This window comes from Triplophysa dalaica, chromosome 13 (assembly GCF_015846415.1).
Source record: "Triplophysa dalaica isolate WHDGS20190420 chromosome 13, ASM1584641v1, whole genome shotgun sequence".
Lineage (NCBI taxonomy): Eukaryota > Metazoa > Chordata > Actinopteri > Cypriniformes > Nemacheilidae > Triplophysa > Triplophysa dalaica.
This window is the reverse complement of record NC_079554.1, coordinates 9174126-9197354: the sequence shown is the minus strand read 5'-3', so window position 1 is coordinate 9197354 and position 23229 is coordinate 9174126. Positions and strand designations below refer to the sequence as shown.

The window sequence follows — 23229 nt, the reverse complement described above, 5'->3', positions numbered from 1 at the left end:
TTAGTCCAAATATGACTGGCATTGACAATTGTTTTAATGTCTTACCATAAGGTATTTAGGTTTTGCATTTAAACTTATATTTCATTCATATAATCGCAAAGGAACTACAAACTAATTTCTTCTAAAAGAGAACAAAAATGTGTACTCCCCCACATTTTAAGGAGTGTCATAATGTCATTCAAAACCAATATGAAAGACTGACAGCATGACAAGACGCATGAAAACTATGAGAAAAATAAAGGTTATCACATACATTGTTTTCCTAAATGTACAAATACTACTCATGTGTTGCTTAGACGTGAATATGAACTTATTTTCTTTGCAGTATTTGAGCTCTTAAAAATAAAAAATATTTTCTGTTATTTTTACCTGTTTTAATTTTCTACAAATGCAAACAGGAACAATCTTTTTGTTTGAAGAAAATCATAATTTTACCTAATAAACTGTGCTTTGAGAAAAACTGAAAAAAATAGAAATGGTCTCGTAATTTGTTCTGCGGCTGTATATAAACATCAGGTGGGTCATAAATAAAAAAGTTTGGATACCCAGATACCCATTGCAGGACTGTGTTTAAACTACACAAAAAACTGAGTTAACACTTTTAATTGCTTGATGCTTTCTCCATCTTGATTTTTTGTATTCACCGGTCTGCAGAAAAATGCAAACGTGTTCAAGCACAGATTGTTTCGTTACAAAGTAACATGCCAACTTTTGTTTTTAGTTCATCGGTGTCATGCTAATTAATTACTCCTGTCAACACAATAATCATTCAAAAGCTTTTGTCTAATCCCTGACATCTGCCCACAGGAACTGTCTTAAAGGTCAAAGCTGATTAGGCAAGTTCTTTTGAAAAGCATGACTGATTTTAATGCAAAGTGATAATGTGCTGCTTTCATTCCCAGGCAGATTGTCCTTAAATTAAAAAAGGCATCAGATTTATAATATATTTGAAGAGATTTCCCTCAGAAAAGTGACAGATACATATGACAGATTGAAGAATGAGACTCCAAACATGCTTGTACATACAAACAGTAATGTAATTTAAATTAAGAAGTGTAACTACGAGGCAAAAAGCTACATTTACAGCAGTTCCAACACTCATAAACTGAACCCAGCAATGTGCTAAACAGAGAGAATTTATGCAAATGAAATATGCTCAAGTATCTGGAAAGCTTATTATATAAAGTGCCTCTATTACTTTTTGACAAAGCAGAATGTATTAGTGTCAGAGAAGACAAGCTGAAAGATGTTATCTACTGTCCATGGGGTTGGAAATCTACATGGGTGAATCAGCCATTTCCACAGCACTCCAGTTTGTTTACATGACTTGAAATTCACTCAATGCGCTTGGTATAGATATAATACATCAAATTAGGATTGAAGCTATGCACTTCTGACAGGAAGAAAGGACAGACTTTGGTTCAAAGCAAAAAAAAAAACACAAGCGAATGCCAATCTAGAATGTATCAGGCATACAGTAGATGCGTTTTAATGGGTATCATGGATGATTATGTTGTTGGAGATCATTTACAACTCAATCACAGCAGCTGACTACCACTAGAGTTTGGCACATGAGCTAGTTAAGACAGTCTCTTGGGCCTCGGCTCCACCTAGGGGAGTGGAGGTCAACAGGTGGGCGGCTCTAGTGTGGATTATAGGCAGACCTAACTGGTGAAGTCTCCCATTCACATCGGTCCACGATGAAGACATTCACAGTGATTGGCTGGATCGCGCCAACTCTTGTCCGTTAGTTTTCCGCCCCCCTACTGACCTCTTTGCTGTCTTCTGTGGGTTTATCACCTGAAATACAAACCATATACTGTATATCAATATCTTTATAATTTATGTTTAGCTGAGCTACAGAAACACTTTCTGAAGAACATGTCATACTCAATGATTCAAAAATCATTTGAAGTACAACTAATTAAAGGTGCAGTCACACTAGACTTTGTATACAGCACCTTTATTTTTAATAGTGCAAAGAATAAGAATATGACTTTAAACCTGTGATTATTCGCAGTGTTAAGCAAAGTAAGCAGTATATCATACAATGTGTTACTTTTTTATGATGTGACTTCGTATCTTGTTACTTGTTTGTTGCGGTGATGTAATTTTGCATACTCAGTGTGTCTAGTGTAATGGAGCTTACTTGCAGCCTGGGCCTGTTTGTCTCTTGGGTCATCTACAGGGCTCAGATCATCGGGTGGCCAACGCAGTTCTCCGCTCTCCACCTCCCCGCTCTCGGTGGGTTCCACCACGATGGAGGGCAAACGTTTGGAAAGTTTGGGAAACCGTTCATGGGAATCTGGGAAGATCTGTCAAGTGCAGACAAAAAGAGTTTTACTTTGCTATTATATTTGTGTATCTGCTCCACCAGCATCAAAACAGTGTGGGAATTCATATTTTTCAGCAGGGTTGCTACAGCACGGAGGTTATAAGATTTAAAAAATCAGGTTTCATCTATCAAACAGACATTCAATGGCAAAATCTACCTGGGAATTTTTGTGCATTTCTATTAAATCCAGACAGCGGCTGTTTCCTAGGCAATCGTTTCTAATAGGAGTAAATATATATTTACGAAAGCTCCCTCAAGCATGTTCACCCAGCGCTTCTATCAAGAGCTGCTTGATGGATCTCTATTAATGAGGTGTTTGGCATTCACCTCACGCCATGCCTGAGTCCTACTTCGATGGTTCAGGCTTGTTTAGAGTTCATGAGAGTGGGATATGACTGATATTATGTATGGTTATTGCTCCTGAATTGCAGTGAAGTGGGAACAGGAGCATCTCGAGTGCACGTCTGCTTGCTTGTATGAGAGCCATGAATGCCCTGAGAACATAAATGAATGAATGAGTTATTCATATAGCGCTTTATTGTGTATTGTTGTACACCCAAAGCGCTTTACAATCATATGAGGGGGGCTCTCCTTAACCACCACCAGTGTGCAGCATCCAGCTGGATGATGCGACGGCAGCCACAGTACAACAGCGCCAGTGCCCTCACCAGTTAAAGATGGAGAGGAGAGAAACAGCCAATTCAGAGGGTGGGGATTATTAGGAGGCCATTATTGACAAGGGCCAGTGGAGGGAATCTGGCCAGGACACTGAGGTTACACCCCTACTCTTTTCCAGAGTACCTTTGGATCTTTAATGACCACAGGGAGTCAGGTCCTCGGTATAAAGTCTCTTCCGAAGGACGTTGCTTTTTACAGTATAGTGTCCCGCTTTACTATACTGGGGCATTATGACCCATGCTGACCACAGGGTGAGCACCCCCTCCTGGTCCCACTAACACCTCTTCCAGCAGGAACCTAGCTTCCCCAGGAGGTCTCCCGTGCAGGTATTGACCAGGCTCAGTGTTTTTTATTATTCATTAAAAACGTTTTACCAGTTTAATAATAATGTTTACATTTAAGCCATTTTAAATCAAGAGGGTTTATAATTTATACAATTATTTTAAATTGCATGTATTTTGAGACCAGAGTTCTTAATGTGAAATAATAATTCAGTGTTTAAATAATAAATTACTAATAAACAAATATTTGTAATGTATTGCATTGTATTCTTTTCTATACTATACTATTCTATTCTATTCTATTCTAATATTTTGCTTTGTTTTGTTTTGTTTTATTCAACTTATATTCAACAATTCAAATATTTACAATGTTAATACTTTTATAAAATAAACTATTAGATAAATGTTGATTGTTTACACATCTGTCACAGTCTTACACCATAAACAGCATATTCTTAAATCTATGTTTACATTGCATTCTGCATTTTATTATGCTTTGTTCTGCGGTTTTGAATGCAAAAAAGGAATCGTGTGTGTACGTCCCCTCCCTCTATCACACCTCTGCCCACTCAACAGCAGCTCTATGTGCATACAAACTAAACTGACAACATAAATACAGCCTTGGCTGGAGTGGCCAAGTGACAGCTCCGTCTTCTGGCCTGAAGCTCTGTCACTGGCCTTGGGCCGTCCTTGTTGTTGAGGCCTGGTGTGCATTGGCATGTTGGTTTACAAAGCAAGGAAAAAGCCCACTGCTGTCTAACACGACATGAGACTGATACACAGGGTTGATTCAGCAGGGATATAATGGCACTGCTCATCCTGTGCTACAGGGAGGATAATGATGATCGTTTCCTGAAAAGATTGTGACCTTTCGAGTCTCTCGGGTATCTGTGAAGGATCTGAATGCATACAGGCATCCTGTGCAGGCAGGCATCTGATTGGCTTTTAGCAGTGATGTGAACAAAATGAAAGGGACACTAATCAGGCTGAAATGATGGAGGTAAAGTCAGAAATAGGTCCTGTCCACAGTCATCCTGTCATAAGGTAACCAGAGAGGACAGTTGGGGTGTGTTTGTGTGTGAGCGTGACTTTAAAAAATACATTAACTTGTTGATGTTGTGTTACAACTTTTTCTTCAGCTTAAATAACACATTCATGTGAGGCACTGAAAATAATAAAATAGGCAAAACTCTTAAAAGGGAAGATTTAAATGCAATCCATGTTTTCAAAAAAGTAGGAAAATATTGAATGAGGCCTTTTACTGCATGATTGTTGTGTATTTTTTTATAATTAAAAAGGGTTTAATTTATAATAAATTGTAAATATATATTTGTGAAATATAAGTAGCATACATGACACCTCACAGGTATTTTCAACCGGGTCTCACCGGAATTCATAACTATTTATGAGGTGGCTAATTCGTATGAATTTGTACATTGGGAATTGTACAAAATGAACGATCTCTAGAAAGAAAAGCAACACACGCCAAGAAAATCGTACAAATTCATTGAAAAATTTAGCAAGAATTGCCACAACGTAAAATAGTTACGTTTTGCCGTGAGATTGTGTTAGTATTTTGCTACTGAAGTACTTCTATTTGAATAACAATTTAATCAACAAAAATAAAATAAAAAATTTAAGTAAAAGAATGATATTATTGCATTATCTGTTGAAATAATATAAATAAATAATTCTATATGTCTATAGCATGCTATAGGCAAATGTTACGCGGGTGCAGAATCACCACCTATATTCCGTGGTTTCAATCAGTTATTGGCACTGGATTTTTTACGATATGGCGATTTTGGGGGGAACCTTGTATCTCCAAAAGCACAACTTTTTAAAAACTTTTTTTTTATAATTAAATTAAGCTCTTTTTAATACTTTTCATTAGTCAAATATTTGTAAAACTCATAGACAAACATAAAGGGTGACCTTTAGTAATGATAAATAATTATACTACTACTAAATAAAAGTCACAAAATATGGAGATTCAAGGTTTCTGTCCAACACAGATGATTTACATTTTACTTACAGTTGAAAGAAAAAGTATGTGAACCCTTTGGGCTTACTTGGATTTCTTAATAAATTGGTCATAAAATGTGTTCTGATCTTCATCTAAGTCACAACAATAGAGAAACACAGTCTGCTTAAACTAATACCGCACAAACATTATACGTTTTCATGTTTTTATTGAACACAACATGTAAACATTCATAGTGCAGGGTGGAAAAAGTATGTGAACCTTTGGGTTTAATAACTGGTTGACCCTCCTTTGGCAGCAATAACTTCAACCAAACGTTTCCTATAGTTGCAGATCAGACCTGCACAACGGTCAGGAGAAATTTTGGACCATTCCTCTTTACAAAAGTGTTTCAGTTCAGCAATATTATTGGGATGTCTGGTGTGAATCGCTCTCTTGAGGTCATGCCACAGCATCTCAATCGGGTTGAGGTCAGGACTCTGACTGGGCCACTCCAGAAGGCGTATTTTCTTCTGTTGAAGCCATTCTGTTGTTGATTTTCTTCTATGCTTTGGGTCGTTGTCCTGTTGCATCGTCCATCTTCTGTTAAGCTTCAGTTGGCGGACAGATGGTCTTAAGTTTTCCTGCAAAATGTCTTGATAAACTTTGGAATTCATTTTTCCATCGATGACAGTAATCCGTCCAGGGCCTGAGGCAGCAAAGCAGTCCCAAACCATGATGCCCCCTCCACCATATTTCACAGTTGGGATGAGGTTATGATGTTGGTGTGCTGTGCCTTTTGTTCTCCACACATAGCGTTGCGTGTTCTTTCCAAACAACTCAATTTTGGTTTCATCTGTCCACAGAATGTTTTGCCAGTAGTGCTGTGGAATATCCAGGTGCTCTTTTGCAAACTTCAAAAAGCTGCGTTTTTTTTTTGACAGCAGTGGCTTCCTCCGTGGTGTCCTCCCATGAAGTCCATTCTTGTTTAATGTTTTCCTTATTGTAGATTTGTCAACAAAAATGTTAGCATGTGCCAGAGATTTCTGTAAGTGTTTAGCTGACACTCTAGGATTCTTCTTCACCTCATTGAGCATTCTGCGCTGTGCTCTTGCAGTCATCTTTACAGGACGACCACGCCTAGGGAGTGTAGCAACAGTGCTGAACTTTCTCCATTTGTAGACAAACTGTCTTACCGTGGACACATGGACATCAAGGCTTTTAGATATACTTTTGTAGCCCTTTCCAGCTTTATGTAAGTCAACAATTCTTGATCGTAGGTCTTCTGAGAGCTCTTTTGTGCGAGGCATGGTTCATATCAGACAACGCTTCTTCAGAACAGCAAACTCAAAACTGGTGTGTGTTTTTTATTGGACAGGCCAGCTTTAATCAACACATCCAATCTCATCACATTTAGTGGACCCCAGGTTGGCTGACTCCTGGCTCCAATTAGCTCTTGGAGAAGTCATTAGCCTAGGGTTTCACATACTTTTTCCACCCTGCACTATGAATGTTTACATGTTGTGTTCAATAAAAACATGAAAACGTATAATGTTTGTGCGGTATTAGTTTAAGCAGACTGTCTTTCTCTATTGTTATAACTTAGATGAAGATCAGAACACATTTTATGACCAATTTATGAAGAAATCCAAGTAAGCCCAAAGGGTTCACATACTTTTTCTTTCAACTGTATGTGTTAAAAACTAGTTAACAGAGTTAATTTGATGTTATATAGTAGTTTAATATTACATAATTTTTAGATATACATAGATAAACAGTTCTTCCAACAGCAAAAAACATGAAATTTGTGATGCAGTTTCTACATTAAAAAAGTCACAGGAAACCAAATTGTACCATATTCATGCCATGAATTAGTTCACCTTAAAGAGCAGAAGCTCACCTGAAAAGAGATGTCACGTTCCTCAGACGCATCGGTCACACTGAAATCTCCCACTGCGGAATCACAGCTGTTCATCACATCCGTCATGCTGCCCAGTGACACACTTAAACCTGCAGGAGTCGAGAGGAAGTGAATTTACACTCAAATAGTGTCAGCGAGTCCACTGATTTGCTTATGAATGTGGAAGAGACTGATTCACTTGAGCCACCTGCGATAACCACAGCTGGGTCATTTTCTCATCTATGAAAAGATTCAGCCGAAGCCATCCAGCCCTAGCACGTGGAGCAGGTTTTCAAATAGTTTGTTATTCAAATTAGCTTTTCGACCATTTTCGAAGGAAATGACTTTCACGCTCATCAGCTAAAATCAAGAGCGAGTGCACATGCAGCGGGTAGCAATAATATCAAAGCTTGTCTCGGATTCCTTTTTTTTTCCAAACTCATCTGAGACATGAAAATTGAATAGTGCTGAAAATTCAATTGCGAACAATCCCTGAAACGATGAAATTTCGGTTCCAGTCTGATCAAAGACTTTGTTAAGTGCATAGGAGCAATAAATCTTTGATCATTTTTGCATAACTTTTACATTTAATGTATTAAAAATGAAACAAATGGGTCTGCTTACATTTTCACAAGTGTTGCGTGTGCACAACGGGCTTATTTTAATGAATCAGATTAATTCATATGTGTCCCAGGTGTACAAATTTTTATGGATTCTGTCATCGCTGTAAAAATATCAAGCTTCCTGCTATTTACTTTTCTAATACTTGTACACAGATGCACCTGCAGCATATTAACTACTGACTGAAAAGATTTTGGCTAGATTCTTGCATAATCAATCTGAATTGCCACACGATCCGTCTGAAATGAAATGTGGACCAGCTGGTGGTCCTGGTGGTTCCTCAGCCCTCCACATGGCACACACACACCGTCCTGTGCATATGACGAAGGCATGGGTGACTCAAGAACCATCGTACTCAAAAACCATCACGACGCGGTATTCTTTAATACAATAACAATCGAGTAAGTTACACATACACATTTAATTGGATCAAAAACTTATGCATACAGTACATGCAAAACTCTTTATTTTTTATCGTTCACCATCTATGTGAACCGACCATGTCACTCTGCAGCCTATGCTTTTAAATCTGATGGGAGATGTGCTATTACCCAATCATTTGCATGAATAAAACCAATATCTAGGCTTAGCTGATCTGAGATAAGGCGTGTGAGGAGACCATAATGATGTTTCTTGTGCTTTGATGTAACAGAGAGCAGTAAAGGTCTAAAGTCACAGAGGTGAGAGATAAAATGAGTAATTCAGATCAGCCACATTTCATTATGAGAACCAGTGGTTTCAGAAGAAGGGATATTATACTGCCATTATCAATGTTTCCATTTGGGAAAACTGAGGGTGAGCAGATGAAAGAAAGAATCACTATACAGAAGAAAAAAGATTAAAGGCTAATGAAAATGAAACGATAAAGAAATGAACTTAAGAGCGGTCAGTCTACAGCTGATAAAAAAGAATCAGTGATCTTAAGGGATTGTATCAAAGATCAGAGTTCAAAGCCTGACCATGAAAAATCATTTGATACAAATAAATAAATAAACGTTTTTATTTTTACCGAAAGCACCATTGAGATCAATTAGTACCCCACAGATGCTAGATGGCCCCCTTTAATGTTGGGTTGAAAATGGACTTATTATTCATGTTGGTTATGTTAATGGGGACCAACAAATGTGGCTGAATTTATGGACACCCTTGTTAGCATTCTGGATTTTGCATTGGTAAAAGTGAGCAGGGGACAAAGGGGGACTTGAGTGAGGGATCAAGGGGCTGTGCATGTGCTCGGTGCCATTTATAGTGAGACAAAGCACTGTGGAACACTGGCTTCATAGGCGACCGCACAAAAATATTTTTAGACGGCAACTGAAAAACACAATGCAGGTGTTATAGGGAGTCAATGCATTTTTTCATGCACAAGTAATACCATGCTGTCAAAAATGAACCTGAAGTAATGGTGAAAAGACATGAATTGGTTACATTCATTTTCGGTCTTCAATAAAAAAAAGTCTCAGTTTGCATGGCTGAGTGTTTCAGGGTAAAAAATAGAGATTGTTTCTGAATAATTTAACGTGACTGGGTGCAAAGAGTTCACCTGTTCCCTGGTGGCATTGAAAATCTTACTAAAATCTAGACAGAACAGTCATCTTAAATCAATTGCAAAACCTCACTGATAATCTGATTACTAAAAATTGATAACAAATCACTCACAGGTAAATCCAACGACTCAAATAACAGGCTAGCTGTAAAATAAGTGTCTGTTGAGAATAACTGCGTAGCAAATGCCAGAGCTTGATTACAAAATAACCGCAAAATAAAAGTCACACCCAGAAACAAATACACAATTCCATGCAAAGTTGGAAACATCAGATAATGTTTTCATAGCAATTAATCCAAAACTCCCAAACGAAATCATGCTGCGTTTTTACTTTAAAGATTCAATAAGACACATCTTAATGGTTGTCTAGCAAAGATATAAAAAAGTGAGTTCCAGATAGTAGTATCAATCAACAGTAAGAGGATAAGTCTGAATGCATACATTAATGCAAGTAATACATTCACATTACAGTCTAAGGCTGCGCAATCGTAAGTTTTCCCTCGTGTGTTTAGTTATTTACCGTATAACGGAACTATCTCAATGTCATTTAAGTTGCAAAGAGGGTAATTCAACTAATGCTTCGTATTTTCCGAAATAAAACCTGTCTATATATCGCATCACATCATGCAAAGATGAATGAATGAGCCATATATTGCGCTCTCACATTGCGCGAGGACATTGCCGCTGATGTATGAAGTGTTCATACCTGTAGACTTCAGAAGTGCTGGTCCTCTCTAAAAAGCCGGTGACTGTTGCGCTTTCCAGTGGATATGTGGTGAAGTAGACTGAATATTTCTTATGCTGTTACTTCAGAGCGCACGACTGAGAGCGCGGCTGTAATTTCACGCCCAGCCACCCGAGTCACAAGAACACGTCTGTCTGCGCGCGAGCGCGCACGTGTCTGGTAGGTGTAAACCTTACGTTGTTATTATTTTTGTTGTGGGGACATTTTTGTCTCATGAAAATAGACTACAAATCAGAATATATTAAGTTTTAGAAAAATGTAAACAGGTTGTCTTTCTATAAAGTGCGGGTTGGGAGATTAAACATACAATTTAAAATATGCAACTCGTGTTAAAGGAATGTTCCATAAAATATGGAAACACATAAAATCCTATACAAAATGAGAAAAATTACTGCGAATAACAAATTGGGCTTTTTAAATTTTCAATCATAGCGGAGACAAAATTTTAATTGGCTCATGTTTCCCCCTCTCAAACTACGCATATGCTCTTGAGTCTTAAAACTGATGGAAAGTTGTGATGGAAAAAGTCCAGACATGCAGAGTTCACACTATAGCTATCAGACTGGTGTCTTATGTGTTGAGATTAGTGTGTTAAATTGAACAGCCCGATTGACAACACTATGTAAAAAGCTCAGATTTCAGACGACCATACATTAATATTGGCTCAAATCGGATGACGATGATGGTGACGTCACAGTAAGTAACAGGTGAAAGGAGATGCTCCTTTTAAGTGATCATCTCAGCCCAGGATCCGGACCTCATGCTCTCGGCAAGCAGATTTTTCCAGTGGCTCTGTAACTTGACAAGGAAAGGTATCGGTTTTGACACATATACCTCTGTGAAGGTTAATTTTTAAACACAAAGAGCCAGTGTTGTTCCTGTGCGTCATATATTCCTCCAGCAAACACAAGTAGAGGATTTTGTTATAATTGAGATGTTGTTTTCAGACCTATTTGATTCTTGGACTTCATTTTAACAAAAGGTTCTTGGGACTAAATATAGCTTTTCACAGGTTCACTCAGACTTTTCTTGAGTAAAAGACATCTAGACCTGTTCATTCTATTATGCAACTACTCTGTACCTTTGAATGAGGAGCGTGTGTGGGGGTGCACAATGACCTTTACTGCAGTAATTTTTAATCTCAGATATATACCGACCTGTTTTCTGACACTTTCTATTCATACAACCAATAAACACTTCAGGCCTCTTTTTTTCCTTTGGCTTCTGTGATGCTCTTTGACTGAAAGCTTGAGAAAAACTAATTAACTAAAAAATGTCTTGTAATATTTTTGTTCTCAGATGATGGAGGAAAAAAATCAAACAAAAACAAGCATCAAAGAGATAGTTTACCCAAAATGTCATGATCGTGGAGTGGTGGGGACAGGACAGAGCACCCAGGTGCAGACATCGGGTAAATTAACAGATTTAATAAAATAATGACAAAACCAAAAACCCACGAGGGGGTAACATAACAAAACCGTGAACTTTAACAGCATGACAGGCCTTAGACTAAATACACTAAAACAAGACTAAAGTAAAACATGACAACTACATATAACTAGACTAGACTAGACTAGACTACTAGACTAGACTAGACTAGACTAGACTAGTCAAAAGGGACTCACCACAATGACACAAACAACAAGAGACAATGAAACAGCATAAGATAAGAGATACAAGACACAAGGTCAATATAAAGGGAACTAAATCAAGAGGGGACAGGTGCAGGGGTCTAAACTAATTGTTTAACACTTTCTAGGAAACAGGAGGGAAGGAACAATGACGAGACCTGGAGAGAGCATAAAGCAAGCCAAAATGGTTCAAAATGCACATAAAACAAGGGATACTATCAGACTTTATCTATTTGAAAAGAAAGAATGTCTCATGAATACTCATACTCAAGTTGTAACAAACCTGTATACATATCTGTGTTCTGTTGAACACAAAGTAAGTTATTTGTATGAATGTTAGCAACTGAGATTTCTGGGGCACCATTGACTACCATAATAGGGAAAAATTACGTTTTTCATCGTTTTTTTCTACTCTTTCTACTCTTGTTTCTACTCTTTATTTGTGTTCAACAGAACAAGGAAATTTAAAAGATTAAACTTTTTTTACTTTTCATAAACCGAACAATGTTACAGTAAAATAAAAATGATAAATAAAACAAACAAGTAATAATAATCCCCTACAGTCTTATCCAAGGAAAGTGAAACCATCGCACTTGACATGAATGTAACAAAAAATTATATTTAACACTTCAAAAACGTTCACAGCCAACATATATTGTCTAATACATGATTAATTAATTAACATTATGTTATTTCCTTTTAAACAAAATTGTTTCAATTGGTGTCCATTTTTGTTGAAAAACATCCAATTTCAACTACAAATCTGCTGTCATTTTCTCACATATACTGCATATCTGGTTCAGTCTTTGTATCCATTCTATCACCATAGGCTGGTGTACTTTCATCTAGATTGCCGTCATTGTCTTCCACTCTATCATTACCATTATATGCAGTATAAATAAGTGAGATTTACTAAACTGATTCAAGGGGAAATCATCAAGTAAAAACACACTGGGTGTCTCTTCCCACCATTTTACAAATTTCATTTTTAATTCCCTAACAATACTGCTGTGTTTTGGGACATTCCCAGAATATGTGAGTATAACATTCATTTTCCAATTGAATTAGTTCACATTTTGCGGTTAGTATCCTTATATTATATATATATATATCATCAGATTGGTCCTGCATTAACTTTTTATAAATGTGTGTTATATGATTTTTAATAGTTGGACCGTGTAACATTTAACATTTTGAGATAGCAAAGAGTTAGTTTACCAAGCCACAGTACAGTTGAGGTAATAATACACTAACAGTAAAAAAAAAATGTTTTAAATGTAAAAGTGTTACATATTTATTGAATGCAATTTGTTATCGTATGTTTCTGTAACGATACATGCAAACCGATAATGAATGTTGCTCAAGATTAATTTATTGGATTAACTGTGTTAAATTTTGAATGGTAGTAAGTGTAAAAACAGTGGTGTACTGCATTTACAAATGTCCTTAGATGAAAACACTACTTTACTTTATGATGTATCACTTAGATTTATTATTGCAGTTTTGGAAGTAGCTAAAGTAGTGTGTTTTGTTCTTTTGCCAAGGTCATGAATGAATCCGACACCTGTGCTGATAACAGATACAAAGCTCCGGTGCTCCATCTGGTGCACAACGAATGTAGCAAAATCCAAAACCTTGGTATAACGTCACATTTTTGCCACATGTCAAACTAAATGCTGCATTTTACTGCAGAAATATTACCGAGATTTAGGCCCAGAACAACAGTTTGGACATGAACTCTTAGCATGAAACGTACTATGGCAGGGTTTTTATAAATAAACTATGTTAGAGAAATATTAAGTGTAATATTACAAAGACAAAAAATAACTGGCTGTAATCACAGTGATGTTGGAAGTATAAAGCTGAAAATAAACATTTGGAATTTATATGTGTTCTGTATTTCGCAATCAATCTAATTTCACGACAGCTTTACAAAGAATATTGCCTAACAACCCCACAGTGAGTGAAATAAAATGTACTGTATAGTGAGACAAAGTCAGAAACATAAAAAATATATAAACAATTTTGGAAAGTATGCATGCAGCAAGAAAGAAGAGATAAACGCTTAATTTTTTTTCTCTCAGAACCTTCTGGAGGCCTCCTGTGGGTTTCTGGACTCCAGTTTGAAAGACCCTGTTCTGGCACATCACAAACGGCAGCAACCTTAATGGCTTCCATTCCCACATCAAACATAGGGAAATATTACTATATTGTTCATTTAAATCATGTTTGGTAAAATAACACCAAGTCTTTGTTATTTCTTCTTGAAAAGCAGTCCCATAACATATGTTAACATCTGCTTTCTCTTTATGAGAACTTCTGTACTTTGGTTTGTTTTGTTGAAGTTAAATAAAACAATTAAAAAGGTTGCCACTCTCATATTTAGCAGCTCACAGTTAGAGCTGTCTAATGCTTTCATATATTAGAAAGGACTTCCCTCTGTGAATTCGTATTGCTTGGCAACAGAGGCTGTAAGGTGATTGGATGAGAGGAACGAAAGGTAAAGCATGACATTCAAGATGCAGTGAATGAGTAGCATGTGGTCTGTTTTGTTAGTCACAAAGGCTCTGGGAAATATAAACAAAAAAAAGGAAAAAGCACAGTGTTCAAATAAGCTCTCCAGGGTAACCATTTTTCTCAGCTAGTGTGTCCCCCAAAATCTCCAGGATACTAAAATATAGTCAATTCAAGTCTGCTTTATTGTCAGTTCTACCACATGTACAGTATATACATATAGAGGATTGAAATTGCGTTACTCTCAGACCCATGGTGCATACAAATAAAACTAGCACAGAATAAAAAAATATAAGCAGCTAAATACAGATTATATATATGTAAAATACAACTTTACATGCTTTGATATTTAAAAAAAAGGGTTCTGGCAGATACCAGTGAAATATGCAACAGTGCAGATTTGAGGTAGTGCAACACATCTACACTGTTATATATAGGCAAGAGGCAGTAAAAATAATCCGTCCTGACACTTACAAGCTCTCGTAGAGACTTGTTACTCGCTGCTTATAAAGTATTGAACAGGCGCTAACACCCTTCAGCCTCCCAAAGCTTTTTGAAATTCTGCAATTCATCTTGGAGAGAATCTTTTAGAAAAAGGCTCAATGGGAGGTGCTGGGATTTTAGAGATGAAAATACGGCAGTTCATTTTCACCAGAAGAGGGCAATGTTTTCAAACTATTCACAGTGTGATGCTTGGAGTCTGGGCCTTGGTGATGTGTAAGATACCGTTGAGTGGGTTACAGTTTTGAATGTATGGGATGCATTAAACAATCGGTATAAATGACAATCCCCACTGCAATCTTTATATTAAGGTATCAATGTTTTATCTTAAACATTAAAATGTTATATTTTGTGCATAATATGCTCTTTGGAAAATATTAATTAAAGATTTTTATGGAAATCAACAAACTATTTGTCATACTGGTTATATATAATATTTGAACAATAAGAACAGTTTGCAGTGATGGGTAAAGGGCACAATCTAATGGGTTAATGAATGCCAAAGCAGTTATTGCTCTGTTGGATTGTAATTGCTGTATGGCTATCAAGAGATCAGGGTCTGTGTGTTCCTTTCACTTTAGATGCCCTGAACTTTGTTCTGGAGGTCAGCACTTTTTATTCATGTCCAATGATTGTATCATTTGATGCTTGCGTTTTGCAATGCTAAGTTTTTTATCCTTTATCCTGAGACAGATGTAATTGCAGATATGTTTAATAGGTTTATTATGAGCTTGTTGCAGTTCTGATAACATCTTCATTCCTAATTCCAGATCTCAGTATAGCCGCCCTAGGCTATCTCATGCCTCAAGATCCATTTACTGAATGAAAACCGAAGATACTTTTGAAATGGAAGATTACTGAGATGTCTGTATATTACACTTAATAGCCCACATATATTATAGTTAAATTGTGTATATTAAGATTGCAACAACTTTGCTAAAACCTGCAATTACACAGAAAATTCGAGCAATTCAAGTATTTTGTAAGTTCTCCTCAAGGGTTTTTCCATGTGAGCAAGGATCAGTTTCATGCATTTCACATGACAAACTCAAGCACAGGCACGTACATAGATGAAGTCTGACAATGAGATGATCTTTCAGCGTATCCAAGCTCCTGATGAGGTCAGTATAAACTTGCTCCCGGTGTCAATCACACAATGACGTCATATATCCCCAACGCTTCCGGTGCGAGTGGGCGGGGCTTTCCTATCCCGGGTCTGCAATCCTGATTCTTCGTTCGTTCGCGAGCGCAGAACGAAGGCTGAGCACGAATGTAGCCATATTCGGCTTCACTGAGAGCCACACCGGCTAGCACCAGCCAGCACCAGCCGGGTTTCTCCCACTTTTTTTGATAAAGCACCCACACCCAGTTTTGGGGTGCTCATTTGTGTAGGTTAAAGGTGTCTAATTCTTCATTAGGAAGTTTATTATTGGAGATTTCCAGCCGATCGGAATGAGCGTCCAGTCATCCTGAGATTCGACGGGAGGAAAAGCCCCGACACATCCCGCAAAGTGGAGAAAGTAACGTTACAGATTTGTCGGGATTAAGGCGAATGGAGCCGACTGGGCCCCGAGACTGAGGAGACGGTGGAAACCAGTGCACAACAGCGGGGTCGAGCCATCGTTTATCTGAGCACTATGTTGGCCACACTTTGCTAGCTGGCTAGCTGGATGGCTGGCTAGCAGTTGGAGTCTGGGACTTCAGAGCTCCACAGAAATCAGTCACCTCATAAATACGGTTTTCGTTCGTTGCGCTCCAGGCGCGCGATAATCTCCGTTATATTACATTTGAACATCGTTACTTTTAATCCTTTCTGGATCTGGGAGTGGTGGTCGGGCCGCAGATTTGGTAGAAAATGTCTGCAAAGGTGCGCCTGAAGAAGTTGGAGCAGTTGCTGCTGGATGGCCATCACAAGAACGAGAAGTCGCTGAGTGTGGAGACGCTGCTGGATATTCTCGTATGTTTATACAACGAGTGCAGCAACTCGCCCCTAAAACGGGAAAAGCACGTGACTGAATTTTTGGAATGGGGTAAGTTACTATTTGATCATATTCAATGAATAAACACTGGGCGTCCATGTAAGACATGTTTGTCAGATTGACTGGCATGATGTTGTCTTGGGTTCTTGGCCTGGTTGAAGGAACAATACTTCATGTCATGTGGTAACGCAGCGTCAATACCCTTCAGCAGATATTGATATGGACGTATATGTAACTTGAGAGATGCACTTCACCAATGTCAGGTTGACAAAGCGATTCACGTCTCATGTTTTATTTGGGGAATTTACTTAATGTATCCTGTAATCTTCTATTGGGTTTGAACAGACACTTGTGTAGGGCTTTGTTCCCCCATGTCAAAAATATCCACTAAATGCATTCGAATATGGTATACAACCAACAGGTTCTTGTACATCTAAAAAAGATTTGGATACATGTATGTAACATTTGCATGAGGGTAAAGCTGTTACTGTAGCTCAATTGGTAGAGCACTGCATTAGTGGCACCAAATCATGGATTTAACAGAACACACACCAAAAAAGCCTTATTATCTTTAATTTAAGGTGATCGTCTCATAAATTAGTACACTCAGATTAAAGTGTAAACCGGAGAGAAACAGGAACTAAGGTGGGAAGTCCTTTTGTCCGACCCTTCCTGGTCACATTGGTTGTGGTTTGGCCAGCATAGTTACTGGATTCATTACTGAGTGTTTGGTTGACGTCAGTAATGAGATTACACCCCAGTGTGTCTGCTCCTCTAAGACTGCCACTGTCCTCGAGAAACCCATCACGGGCAGGTGCCACCTCACATCCCATCACTGTGAGTGATCTGTAGTATGACCCACTTTCCAGTCGTAAACTGTTCAGTCGTACTACAGTGTTGGTAGGAAACACGCTCTCTTATGATTGTGGATGTTAATGATTATCATGAATGAAAGGGTGTTTTGCTTGTGCTGGTTAAACAAAGCTCTAAGTGCGCTTTTGGCAGGGTGGTTGCTCTTTCTCTATAAGTGTCTCTAAAGCAGAGATCTTTAAATTACTTTTCAGCAAGCATTTCAGGCGTTCCATAATTTAATTTCATCTGGCCACCAGATGCCAACTAAATTAAGCAAAATCCATATTCTTCAGTTTTAAATTCCAAGCATATTTTGTCTCCAAGATCCCTAGTATGAGATTTGCACCTCATTATCGCCGACAGACATATTGACCATGACACGTTCTGGTATTGACTGTATCCGTTAGTTCACAGTCCATTTCGTCTCACTAGGGCAGTTTTCCAAGTTCTGCGAGGACGAGCTCAGACTTGAGAAATTCCTGGATGGTGTTGCACAAGAAATGCTAATGAACCTGAATTAGGGTTATTGTGCATAAATCCATTTTGTTATCCGTAGGATCTTAACAGGATGTCAATAATTTATGAATTTGTTACTTGATATCTCCAAATAAGTTAGCTAACTCACATAAGAAGCAAAATGCTTATTAAATATTGCAGTTTTTTTACTTTTCTAGTTTAAGTGACTTTTTTTGGTTGATTTAAATAGCAACTAGGACCTCAATGCCATAAGCTACTTGTTAGTCTAATGCAGTTTTGTTATTGGTGGTGGAGGGGCATTCTCATTCTAGGAAGCATTTGATTGGACAAAAATCTGTGTTGGTGCAGGATGAGTCATTACTTAAAGTTTCTTCTTGAAAGAGACTTTGAATGTGTTTATGGCTTAGTGATATAATAAGAAACCTATACCTTATATAAAAGAGTTACTGATGGCGATATATACTTTCATTTAGTTGTATTATAAGCTCCCCCTCCTGCTTGGGATTTGTTTGATCTGTGTTTTTGTTTTTCTCCAAGATTCTGTCACTTTCATGTGAAGCATAATTCTCGATCTTACGTGCAGGAGACAAGAATAGTAAGGTTGCCACACCCACTTGTTTACATACAGCCATGTACATGGAATAGAGACTGTTGTGATTAACATGTGATTTACATATGATACCTTTTTACTGTCCGCCTTACATGCGCCTTTATAAAAACACATTTGTCCACATTTTGGATTACAAGCATATTATTTGCCTCAAAGCTAACATGAGACTTTAATATTGATTTCCTTGGGTCTTCAAAAGATCCCACTGAGTCCTATTCATGTGAGCTCATAGACGTGGCATAACGGTATGAGCTAGCTTGCCAAGTTCAGTGGGCGATGGAGTGAGCTGTATGCAGGTGTTTATGCCTGACTTCCTCCATGACAGCAGACTGAAGACTAATTCAAAGAGAGGATTAAAGCCGAATAAACACAACGGCCAGTATTTACCCTTCGTGGCAGGTTTCGACGTGAGCGCTCAATGTTGTCACAGTTGCTAGATGCACAGACCTGCACCACTCCGACTAGTTTATGTGCAATTCGATATTTCGTATTGTATTTGGCAGCATTGTTACAAGTGAAAGACATATGCTTGGGGGACTTTAATCTATTGTGTCTATCTGGACCGATTTTGCTATAGTGACTGGCGACATTTGTGGAGTTTTCTCAGGCAAGAACACAACAGCGAATGATCAATGTTGTGTTATGATGTTTTGCAAAAGGCCAAGTAACCACGCAATGCTCCACCCTTTGTAGAATAGGCAGGGCTTTTTGGAGTCCCCATATACAACAATCTGCCTTAAGCAGATGCTTTTATCCTAAAGAACACGTTTAAAGGGATAGTTTACACAAATGTATTTTTTTACCTTTATGTGATTTCTTCTGCAGCACACAAGCAAAGATGTTTAGAAGTAGGTTGGCTACCAAATAATATTGATTTCCATTGATTTGCATTATATGGACAAAGAATCACCGAGACGTTTCTCAAAATGTCTATATATTGAGAAAAATCTTCTGCCCTTATACAGTATAAATGCAATCAAACTTATGACCTTTCCACTGCTAGCCATGCCCTATCAGTCACCCCCGGATTTTCATCCTTCTCCCAGTGTTTGTACACAAGCTGCCTGCGATGTACCATATACAGTTCACGCTACTATCCTAACAAAGCTGCAAATCAGGTTATGCGTCTCTATTGTGTTTCAGCCCTTTAAAGTAAGGAGTAAGGCTGTGCAAACACTACCTGCCTTCCCAGCTGGCATTTGCACACGAGATCAGCGCTGGTCAGTGCCAGCCTCAAACATCATAGTCAAGCCTTCTTTGCCGAAGCAGGGGTTTTAATTCTGCCCACTCAAGCTTCCTCTGTACCGCTGGATTTCAAAAGACGATGAAAAACCTTAACCTTGTGCCCTAGAATCTTCATTTTGGGCTGCAAGCAGCACACTTGTGTTTGTTTACACCAGTCGGGCATTACATTCCCACTGGTGGGAGATGCTGTTTGACTAGCCTACTTCTGCAGCAATAATAACTAATGCCAGCAAACTACGGCTGCATAGTTAAGTGGAGTCGAGATTGCTGTTATGTCAACTGCCAACTGTTTTGTAGTGCTTTGTGTTTTGATTAATACCTGCTCTTTATAGTCTTTTTGCAAATTTCTTTCACATGAAAATGTAGATATACAAGTAAGCTTTTCATAGATCCTCCTCTTAAGCACATCTTGTATTAATCTATACCGGACATGTGTACCTTGTGACTGTAGAGTACCAGTCAAGGAATTAGTAGGAGATCTGGGTTTAGTGAAATGCAGATGGTCCTGATCTTGTTGGACCCATATAAGAAACCATCTTTAAAGAAGGCGTATCACAGGTAGTTTCTGCTAATCTCATATTCATGTTGAGTGCCTATACAGTAGGTGTTTTACGAGACACTTATCTCTCGAGACGAGACATGAGACTGGGTTCGTGAGAATGAGACAACATTTTTAGACTTTTAAAAAAAAGAAAATATATGTGTTAACTAGTCTTTTATTCACCTTAAAACACAAAATGCTAAAGTTGTAGTCATTATAAAATCAAACTTTTATTTTAATGAACTATATCATGCAGTAATAAACAATATGTAAATACTGCTTCCTTTGGCAGAGGTTTTTTGAAATCTTGGAATAGTAACATCACTTAGCCGGGTAGTAAAGGGCTGTAGTGTGATTCCAGCCATTTTTTGCAGTCCATAAAAAGCGAATTCTGTTTAAGACAATATCTCGCTTGGCATTAAACTTTGAGCTTTATCATTTCCAAATATTGTTTATGCTCTAACAAGAACATTACACACTAACTAATGTTTGAAAACTGTCATCACGGGAAATGGCACCTTTAAGTTTTTGGTTGCAGCACATATAAAGTTAGAGATTAACCCAACAAAAAGAAACATTCTATTCATTCACTCAAGTTGATTTCATTCTGTTTAACACAATTGAAGCTTCCATTTTCCTACCACATAGTCATTAGTGTCCCAGAAATTCAAATTTCCCACATTTGTCCAAATGCATGGGCGTCGGAACCATTGTATGTAGGTGGGACAGGACCATTTCATTCAGTTTCGACACGGCAAGCTAAACAAAGTAATATCATATATTGTACAATAATGATTGAGTGTAAATGATTATATTTATTCACATTTTTAATTCTAATTAACAATACAAGTACCATACACTTTATTGTTAATTATTAAAACAAATGTAAGCCATTATTCAAATATTTTCTTCATTTTGTTAAAAATAAATCCCTTTAAAATCTGATATGTGATGTGAAACTGTAGGAGTCTGCAAATTTGAACATGCGTCGTAAGCGTCAAAACCATTCAAAACCACTTGTCACATTCTTTCTTACTACACCACTGAAGCCACTATAAGTTTTATGCTTACATTGCACATAAGTAAGAGACAGATGGTCTGTTTTTGAAGAGGTCTGCCTGTGAATGTATTTAAAATAAATTAATGTGAACTTGCAATGTCTATATTGTACTTGTGGTACAGACAGCTCAGATGCTGATCAGTCTCGCGCTGCAAGCACCCAAAGTGCTGCGGGCAGTGTGAACAGCCGTAAACACTCTTGCTTGTGCACAAAGCGCTTCAGACGTGAGAGAGCGTTGAAACCCAACAGTCCAGCGCTGCGGGATGGAAAATCACGTTGTCGGATGCCAGGGGCGGTCACTGTTGCTCACAGTCCGCACATACATTTTGCAGTAGCATGTTCTGAACATTAATGAAAACAGGTCACAACACAACAAAATGTGCACTCACACAAATTCTCCCAAATATATTAATAGGTCACTCAGGTTAAATTTAGGGAACGTAAAATGCTTGCAATTTCAAGCCCAACACCCCATCGTGCAAATTGCGTGAGGATATTGTCTTCTCATATCGGATCTCATGAGATCTCGTGCCACGAGATCTCGTCACACCCCTACTATACAGTAGTATTGCATATTCAATGAGTATTTAGTTTGATTATATTTATAAAAGAGAGATACAGCTTTACGATTCTTTCCGGAAAAACATGAGCTGCTACAGGTGGAACAAGTGGGGAGGGTGGGATGTAACTACAACTCGCGACAAATCATCACATTAATCCCTTCGTGTTTTGTACATTATGCATGTACACACCGATTGCCAACAAAACACAGAAGAATGATTAAGCGCCATCTATAAGTTTCAACTGATCTCCAAATCCAGTGTTATATCCACCATTTATATAACATCCATCACTGAGATGCCGTGAGCAAACAGAAACACCTAAACTTCACTATCGCAAGAGTAACAAGCTGCAGCGCAGCCTATCTTGACACAGCGCAGATCATCTACTTGAACTGGTTTTGTGTCTATTCAATAGAAGTGAATGGCCACGGCCGTTGTTCATTTACCAACATTCCTCAAATTGTTCAAAATATCTTCTTTTGTATTCTGCAGAAGAAAGTCATACATGTTTAAAATGACTAGATATTGAGTAAATAATGACAGAATATTCATTTTGGGGTGAACTATCCTGTTTTCTCTAACAGTTTACAGTGTAAAAAAATAACTAAAACGGTGTGTCTAAACAGAATTGCGAAGCCGCTTCTGTGCACAGTTCTTTTGGAAATATCATGTTAAATATAATGTAGCAATTTTACATGATATACATAATTCATGTTATTTACGAAATTATATCATACCACCAAAACCATTTAAAAACCTGTATGGGCATACCGTTTGGACGGCTTCAGTGACTGCATCATGAATCAACATTTTAAATGGAGTTATATGCAAAATAATGTCACTTTGCTTATGTCATATTTGTGTAGAATTGCCAGTAAATTTAATCAATGACTCCAGAGACTTTATTGAACTGCTGGCCGGAGAAAAGGGGAAAAGTTGTTGGGTCGGCAATGTAAGCTTGGATTGAACAGTGTAAGCTAAAATTTTGGCCATGTCCTCTGTAAATACGCCAGCACTCTTTGCTGCTCTGCAACTCTTTAAGTCTCGCACCTGCTGAGGTTTCTTGTTTGTCTTATTTTCAGGACATTCCAGGTTGTAGTTCTGACATGCACACACGTTTTAAAGGCCTTGCCAAGCATTTATTTTTTTTGCTCTCAGGATATGTTAAATAAAATTATCATCCTCAT

General features: G+C 37.9%; 2 protein-coding genes across 3 annotated transcripts in view; one reads left to right on the top strand and one right to left on the bottom strand.

Annotated features, from left to right (window-relative positions):
* Positions 1–496: 496 nt before the first annotated feature.
* Positions 497–10169, bottom strand: si:dkeyp-72h1.1 (uncharacterized protein LOC799956 homolog). The gene is made up of 4 exons (XM_056764929.1): positions 10031–10169; positions 7158–7267; positions 2150–2315; positions 497–1800 (listed from the first exon to the last, which is right to left on the bottom strand). The coding sequence occupies exons 2-4, from the start codon at positions 7242–7244 to the stop codon at positions 1748–1750; spliced, it is 306 nt and encodes a 101-aa protein (XP_056620907.1). The 5' UTR covers positions 7245–7267; positions 10031–10169; the 3' UTR covers positions 497–1747.
* Positions 10170–15905: 5736 nt separating this feature from the next.
* The window catches only part of cdc42bpb (CDC42 binding protein kinase beta (DMPK-like)), a 66892-nt gene continuing 59568 nt past the window's right edge, over positions 15906–23229 (top strand). The window contains exon 1 of one of the 2 annotated variants that reach the window (XM_056763979.1): positions 15906–16745. In XM_056763979.1, coding sequence (XP_056619957.1) covers positions 16571–16745 — 175 coding nt within the window. In that variant the 5' untranslated portion in view covers positions 15906–16570. The remainder of the gene's footprint in view (positions 16746–23229) is intronic. The other variant, XM_056763980.1, reaches the window with a different exon arrangement.

Excerpts from the sequence above, each read along its gene's own strand:
- si:dkeyp-72h1.1 (XM_056764929.1), bottom strand. The coding sequence starts at position 7,244 with ATGACGGATGTGATGAACAGCTGTGATTCCGCAGTGGGAGATTTCAGT. Across the intron at positions 2,316-7,157 it reads AACGTGACATCTCTTTTCAG|ATCTTCCCAGATTCCCATGA; the intron begins GTGAGCTTCTGC and ends TGCACTTGACAG. Across the intron at positions 1,801-2,149 it reads CAAACAGGCCCAGGCTGCAA|GTGATAAACCCACAGAAGAC; the intron begins GTAAGCTCCATT and ends TTTGTATTTCAG.